The sequence below is a fragment of the Diadema antillarum genome, unplaced genomic scaffold, assembly GCF_040938485.1.
Source record: "Diadema antillarum isolate AM-2024a unplaced genomic scaffold, OU_Dant_1.0 scf00000037, whole genome shotgun sequence".
Lineage (NCBI taxonomy): Eukaryota > Metazoa > Echinodermata > Echinoidea > Diadematoida > Diadematidae > Diadema > Diadema antillarum.
In genome coordinates this window covers 3,131,130-3,139,756 of record NW_027270926.1, presented here as the reverse complement: position 1 = coordinate 3,139,756, position 8,627 = coordinate 3,131,130, and the positions used below count along the sequence as shown (strand labels likewise).

The window sequence follows — 8,627 nt, the reverse complement described above, 5'->3', positions numbered from 1 at the left end:
TGAAATTCAAAATGAATTTCGACCCATAATTGGTGCTGTAAGGTCTTTACCCTGCAAACTCAAGCAAGCTGGAGCACTTTAATGTAGGACCTATGTGTAGGTCAATCATTTCAATAAAAAGTATTATTATTGCGTATAAGGCGTGACTGCTTCCTGTAGGTACACTGCCCCGTTGAAATGTAAAATGGCTGTCGTGGGAAACATTCCTTTTAGAGCATTGCATTTGGGTAAAGCTTGTAAATGGGAAATCATCTGATTATGGTGTCAAAGCAAATGACTTTCAAAAGTGCCTCAATAACTGTGTCTGAGTGCCCCCATTTAGACGATTTGGTTGTAGAGTTTAAATAAACAATATTAGCCGTCTAGGCCCTGACTAGAAAATTTATCGGAAATTTACTTAGTTTATGTCTTCTAGGCTCATTCCCTGCATGCGTTTTTGAAGTCACAGCACTTGTATAGGGCTGTACACAGGGGAGAATTGGTTCTAAATTCTTCCAGAAACAATAACTTTTGTATGTCTTGCCATATGAACAGGATAATGAATTCTGTGGCTACCATTGGTGTAGGAAGCTGAAAGCATTTAATTGCACATTTTATATATCTGCTGGAAATAATTACAATGTGCCATATCATATTCCCCTGTAAGTAGAGGCACAAATTAGGTTGTGAAGGTTTATGAGGTTTGTTCTCTGGATGTGTTGTATCAAGACTCTACGAGAACAAAGCGGGAGATTGTCCAGGTTGAAGTCATCCACGCCCCAACTTCTGGAAGGCATGGGCTGTGTCATTGCACATTCTGGATGATTCAAGGCCTAGAGAATTCTTGATCTATCTGCTCTTTGAGACATCCTCAAATTTTCAACTTCAGCCTGCGCCATGAAAGGCATGACCAAGCAGACCTTTGTTTATCACAACAATTTGCAGAACATAATATCTCAACAATATCAATTGTACTTTATCATTTCCTTTTCCAGTGATGGAGCAGACAACATGCGATGCAGTATTAAAAGTAAAGCAAAGATCCATTAGGAGAATGAAAATGTCAGTGTCTATACGTAATAATCATCAATATCTCTGAAATTCTCTGTTGCTCTTGAAGTAGCATCTAATATATGCAATGGAATGAGGATATCAGCTTCCTCGTTGTGACGGGTGAAAACTCCCATGGCATCTTTGACGAACCTTTTGTTTCTTTTTTTCCCCGTTCTGTGGAAGTTGGAATTGACTGATCAGTATTTCAACTTTCAGGCTGATTATTTGACACAGTTTTGTGGGTTTCTAAGGCATGGGTATGAAAAATGAACCTTTGTTGGTGAGAATGAGGAGAATACAGTGTACCATAAAATTGTGAGATGAAGAGTGATTGTGGAATTATTTAGAACAGCAGAACTTACAACTTCCGATAATTGTATCGTCCAGTAATGACTGAATAATGATAGGTCTACAAGAAAGTTGTACCGGTAGAAGTGTTATAAGATAGTAGTGGTCCTTTTAAGCTGAATGACTTTTGATCCAATCTTACACGGTGTATTTCAATCGTAAGAGCTGAATGTGTGACCTTTCTCATATTATCCCAGACAGATTCTTTGTTTTTGTATTATTAAATTATATCAGATACAATTCTTTGTACAGAACGTGAATAACTTCCCTTTTCATCTCTTTCTAGAATTTCCTCCTTGAATGTTTTCGGTACCGATTGCCAAACACCACATTCATCAGTTTCAATGCAGCGACAATTTTTGAGATTACCCTCGTGTGATGGTGTTCTAAATTGTTGGGGAATTCTGATGCATCCAAAGTGCCAAAGAACTGAGCTATTATTGCTCCTTTGTAGTTTTCGAGTCATTACAGCAGTAAGCATCTTGGAAGTCTTGATAATTGAGGATGACCCACACAAGAACAATCAGGAAAAACCTACTCATTGGCATTCCTTATTCATTCTGTGTTGTTCCAGAAATACATCCAGTAATTATGAGCTCCCTGATGAGTTGTTTCATTTTGTAGTCAACAAACAAGCTTGTGAACGATGTCTGGTAGGGTGACCGTAGCATTTCTTGCCATTGCGAGACTTTTCCTTGTTTGTCGTCATTCTCTCGAAGCAGCATTCAAGTTTTTGAAGATCACCTTTAATCGTATCAATGCTTGCTTTTATACAAATATTCAATAACTAGGATTAAATATAACTACTAACAAGGTTCCACGACACCAAATAATGTCTTATCTGAGAGGCAAAAACAAATCACGTGTACGCGAACCACATACCCGCTTGGTTATTATGCGACGTGGAATGTAACGCTTACACGCTCTCCCAAACTTATGGGAAGTGGTTTGGGACCCCTTCCTCCCCCGACACTTTTTTCGCTCCTCAGGATGGCTTGATGACGTCATTGGAACTTCGTCCTTACAGTCTTAATCTATGGCAGCCATTTTGAATTAAGAGATGGCTGTCGTTCTGCGTGACCTGAAAATGAATTTGGCCTAACTAGGACATTTTTGGCAAATTCATCTACGGCGCTTACCACAGTATCATATGTTTTTCTATGGCCACCATCTTGAATTTAAAGATGGTGGTCTATCTAATGATCCACAATAGAAAACAGCTGTACTGGAAGGTTGGACACCACAAGCATGTGCATTACTTAAAATTTGATGCTCCTACAATAATTGCAACATGAGATAGGGGCAAAAAAAACAACAACACTATGGCGGCCATTTTGAATTTCAAGGTGGCTGCCATTAAATTGTATTAAAACAATCCACAATATATGAAAATGATATATCAGAGTGTCTGACATCACAACCATGCATTTTGCACCAAATTTGAAGCTTCTACAATGCTCACTGTTTGAGAGATGGTTCAAAATACAGTTTGCTATGGCGGCCATTTTGAAATTCAAGATGGCAGCCTACAAATTGTATCAGAACAATCCACAATATCAGAAAAAGGTATACCAGAGTGTTTGACATCACAACCATGCATTATGCACCAAATCTGAAGCTTCTACAGTGCTCACTTAATGAGATATGGATAAAAATACAGTTTGCTATTGGCGGCCATTTTGAAATTCAAAATGGCGGCTGAAGACGTTGTCAGAAAAAATGGAACCAAAGTTTTTTGGATTTAGCACCCCCAAATTGACACAGTTAGCCCAAAAAATCAATTTTGGCACAAAAATCTCACGGGATTACATAGTAGCCTCTACTAGTGTGGATGAACAGATGAACTGCATGAAAACTCGTAATTCTGTTACTTTTCTGGTCGTAAACACACTCTTTGCTACTGTCATTCAAATATGATATATGTTTTTAAACACCAAAATAATTCATATGAGACATTGTGTAAAATGCATAAACGCCTTGTAGCGGTTTTATTTTTCTTCTCCACTCTTCACATCAATCTTTCCTGTACGCACGTTGTGTAATTCGTTCTGACATTGACAATAGGTCGTAAACAATGGGAACATAATACAATGTTCTTGTGTGCTTAAACTATATAGAAGTGGCAGGTGAAACTCACAATAAACAGCACCTCAAGGTGTGATAAAAATATACAGTAACAATAATTGGTGTGACGTAGGGTTTATGAACCCGGAAACCGACGCCAATTCGATGTTGTTATTTTACATGAATCATGTAGATGAATATTAAAGAGCACCTAACGATACAAACATACAAATGAAAAATGTTATGAAAGACATTTTATTTGGATATTCAGAAAAGACAGTAAAGGCAGCAAACAACGATTATTTATTCATATCTTGAACAAAAAGTAATTCGTGAATATGACGAATTTTTCAAGGTTTTGTCCAAATAAATTTGAGAAACATGACGCAGAAAATGTGATTATTGTCAACTTCGATATTTTTCCCTGATAGTGTTCCATTGTGACCACGACATTCATATTGAGATTCAACGCCAAGTTTAAAATGGCTGCAATACATATATAGAGAAACTCAGTGGAAACAAACTATCAAAACTATTTGTGGGTTACTTTATGGTAAGTTAGCGGTGCCACCGTCTTTGAGATACATCTTTCGTATCACCATGGAGCTATATAACACAATTTGTTGTAGCTCCCTTGTATTGCACTGTCGTTGTGCTATTATGATTTAACTAAAATATTATGCTTGAGTAACTCTTGGAAGAAAGCTGTCTTATACTATCATAGTCGCTGAACGCAGATATCTTCCGAAGTAATCATTTTTTGTGCAATAATTATCTTTGTCACCTCATCTTACTTGCATCATTGTGTGCGACCAGCACGGTCTTTAATAACTTAAGTTGAGGATATTTTTGCTGAAAATTATATCGATATGTTTGTATGATCTTTTAATCAAAATCACCATAGACTTAACGGCTTTGCAGTTTAAGAACAAAACAAACCATGCTCCTCTTAAGACTAGCGAGCATCGATATGGCTTACTTTTAAAGAAGCTGAAGAAGGATCGCAGCTTGTTCTGAACTTAGAACGGCACTCCCAGTGACACAATACATACCGAGGTTGCTTGGCAACAAGAAGCCATTAGTTATCTATAAGAACGCTGACAACGTCTAAATCTTGTCATAATATTGACTTAAATCGTGAACCGACATGCAAGAACAATATGTTCTATACGCTTATAGTTACACACGGCCAAAGACATCTTCGGCTCACCGTAATGGTATTTGGCAGGTGAAGAGTGTGCATAAATACCATTGCACTTGAAACAGATGGTCCCTGGAGGGCGCTTCCAGATTCGTGTTTTTGTTTGTGTGTATAGTGTATATCTGTATAATATATATGTATAGACCTATTATGTCTGTCAATACTATGTACATCTGTGTGTTCGTATCAAATATGTTTGTTCATTATTTCTCCTTTTAGTTTGATAACACCGACTCTTTTAATTGTATAAATGATGTTCTTTCATGTAAAACATATTTAGCGTTTCCGTCAACATTGGTACAGGGAGAATTCAAATAATTAAGTAAATGTCCACTGCTGCGGTTATCAGCTTCAGTAATATTCGTCAATGCGAAGTGAATTTTTCCATGGATATGACTTAATTAATTCATGACCTCTTGCACATTAAATGATATGACGGTCATCGTGAGATTTCGTTCACAATATTGGCTATAGATGACTGTCAAGCTAACTATTTGCGACAGCAAAGAAAAGGAAATGAAATCGCAGTTGTGCGCAAAAATAGTTCTTTTCCTCAAAGCTGCCAGGTAAGTCAAACAGTCATGTTAGGATCAAAATGCATATTGCAGATCACATTTTCTTTAATTATAGGCGATTTTTTTTAATGTATAATTTATCAACAATCCAGGATGTCGCAAAGGCGCTATGCCGTATAAAGGTAAAAGATGCATCTTACAACGCTTTTAAAGTCAACATCGACGACGATTTGTTAGTTCTTAATCTATTAAACTGATTAGTTTACTCCCTGGATTGATCGACACTGTTCAAGTCTTATTCTAAATGCAGTCTTGATCACATGACAGCGCGTTGTCACATGAGACGCATTGTACGACAACAGTCCTCATTCTATTCATCGATTTCTTTCATGATGTGCTTTGTTTTGTTATGTTTTGCCTCGTCGTTTCCTTTATATTAGTTCTTGTTCTTTACGCTCAGGGGCCGTTTAATTGTTTACGTCATAATGTCAATGAGGTAGTACACACTGCTTGTAAACATAAGGACTGTATCGATCCATAATGTGGCAAGCATTGTCACATTCACCAAGAAGGCCTATAACTTACCGTCGTCTTGGAGGTCATTTCTCCATTTTCTCACACTAAAGAATGTTGATGTGCCGAGACTATCGATATTTTTCAAAGTAAAGTACATCTGGTAACAAATCTGTGTGTTTGAGTAAAGCTTCCCGGGTGACTGCATTTAGACTCAAGAAACAGCAGTCCTTCCCCTTCCCCACCTTAAAAAATACCATCAACATTTGCATTTCAGTACCCAACTTCTCTCCCCCCCCCCCCCACCCCCCGCTTCATGAACAGTTCAAAGTTCTGTAAAGGATGTACTAGTTTAACAAAATGTATGCACTAAACAAGATGGTCAAAGCTATGAAAGGAAACCCATTTGTTGTGCGACGTTCTTTTGTTCAATCTGGTCTGTCGACAAACTGGCCTACACGAAAAGACAATTAACAGGACCCCATGGAAGACGTTCTCAGAGGCGCGCAGTGAAAAGCAATCGATACATTTCAATCGATCTCGCATCAAAAGATGTGAAATAATCGTCTGTGAGAACTTGCCGCTAAATTGTGCGGGCGTGCCATTTTTCTTTCATAGCTACCCAAATCGTTAGAATCATGCAAAAGGAAGGGGGAATAAATCGTTGTTCTGACGTTCACTGTGATATCAAGAATAGAAGCCAACGCTCTCTAAACTTGGGGCAGAGTTAATTTTGATACGATGATGATGGTGGTTATGATGACAATGATATTGATAATGATAATGATAATAATAAGAATGTAAGTGAAAATACAATAATTGGAAAGCTATTATCATATCAAAAGATAATTCATATATTTGAATACTCTGTAACCAACAACAATGAATTTCAACAAATATCACATAATGGTTGTTGAAGAAGGGGAGTTTAAGAGATTGTATTAAAATAGAATCAAACAATATGGCATGCTTCGGTTCGTTTAAGGTGCGTCCAAAGTGTCGGTGCTAAGTTTAAGGTCCATATCACCATATGTCTTAAATTTTGCATTTCATTTTGCTTTGATTTTCGACAAAATTTCGATTTTCAGCTCTCTTCCGACCTCTGCAAAAAAAAAAAAAACAAACAAACAAACAAACAAAAAAAACTTTGGTGATATTCCTTACCGGATCATATAACTCTTATACACAGAACCACTTGGGAAAACATGAGGAATAGTCAAGAGTGCCAGTGTAGGATCTTGATTTACACGAAAGGGAATGGATTGAAGAGATAATGGTCATAAAATATCTCCATCACGTTTTAGAGACACAGTAAATCTTTTTGTTGGGGTATTGCAATAGAACAACTGGATTTTATTTTTCATCAATTTGGTTTCGTCCTATTATTTGTAGATGTGAAACAGAGTATACGTCCCCAAAAACAATAGACGTAGTACTTATGTCCTTCTTACTCTGTAAACAGAAAAAAAAATGTTCTATTCAATAGGCTACCTTCCTCTTTCTAAGAAGAACTTATGCAAAACGAAATTAATTCTTTAAATTCTCATTCTTGTTCTTTTGTTGTATTTCGTTTGCCCAGGAAATCGGCAGATGCGTGGAAGACGGACAAGCAGAACGACAATATAGACAGTCTTTCCTGATAAGCGTCCTCCACTATCAAAGTTTTCGTCAGTTAACATCACATCGCCAGTACAAGCTTTGGATGATGTTCGAATAATGTCTGGTTTTCCGTCATCTATGAAGAATAGTATTGTTAGTAGGAACTCTCCAAACAGTCTTCAAGATGGAAAGTGGAGCTAGCAGATTTATGACGATCGATATCTATTCAGGCTCGAATAATATAGCACTTCGGCGATGACCTGCCTTTAGGGATTGTAAACTTAGTGGACAGACACAAGGAGCGGCAATTTTCAAAAGAGATGGCTCACAATACCAATCTCATGCACCTGCAAATGCCGCCCTCGAAAAGACCTACAGTGCCCTCTACGACAATGTCTGGGAGAGTGAGGACGCTTGGGACATCGCGTAGTGTGGGCGGCAATAGTGGCGATCTAAATTTTCCGGCGTCGGTCCTGAGATCTGACCCAAAGCGCGAGCGTGACGATCCCAACAGGACTTCTCTCTGTTTGAAGGACATCACAAAGTTCGACCTGATGAGCCCGTTCGCGGTGCAGCAGCTCACGGGATCTTTCCGGTCGTCCTTCCCTACGGTTGCCTCGGTTGTCTCGCACCCGTCTGCCGATAGCCTCAAGATGCTGAGTATGCAGCTCCCGAAATCGCCCTACACCTCACTGCCGAGATTGGCTGTGACGAAACCCACCAGCGGATCAGATTCGAGGTATTCCCTCACGAGGAATCTATCGCGATCACAGTCGGAATTGTCCAACTACCGGCCACAAGACTCGGTGCACGCCCTCCTAGACAGACCGCACACTGAGGGCCGACGCACGCGCAGGCCCGTCGATGGCGGACTCACAAGTTTGGCGCGGGATACCGACACGATATCAGAGGAGAGTAGCAGCAGACTGCAAGACTCTGATTCCGGGAGCTTTAAAAATGCAATCATGCGAAGAAAGTCTGATCCAGGTATCAAGTCCAAAGTTGATAGCGATGTTGATAGCAGTCCGCAGAATTGTGATACTTTTGTGTCTTCAGTAATCTCAAAAAGACTTGGCGGAGATGGAGCTCAAGCAACCAAGGAGCCCCTCCCTCGCCAGAGATTGAAAGCACGGGCGCAGGCTAGACAGAGTTCTCGGCAGACGACGCGCGGGAGAAGGAGCAAAAAGTCCGAGAGGATGGCAGACCTGTCGATAAGCGCGTACACCGAAGTAGACGCCAATAATAGGGAGATTCGAGGCCACGTGTGGAGCGGTGTGAAGCCAAGAACTGCCCCTGAAGGGTCGAGAGTGGTTCGCTTCAATACCAGTAACGATGTCTTCGAATACTTCACATAA

General features: G+C 39.3%; 1 protein-coding gene across 1 annotated transcript; it reads left to right on the top strand.

Annotated features, from left to right (window-relative positions):
- The first annotated feature begins 7,592 nt into the window (after nucleotides 1-7,592).
- Nucleotides 7,593-8,627, top strand: LOC139709322 (uncharacterized). Its single transcript, XM_071621281.1, has one exon. It carries the CDS (start codon nucleotides 7,593-7,595, stop codon nucleotides 8,625-8,627), a length of 1,035 nt encoding a protein of 344 aa, XP_071477382.1.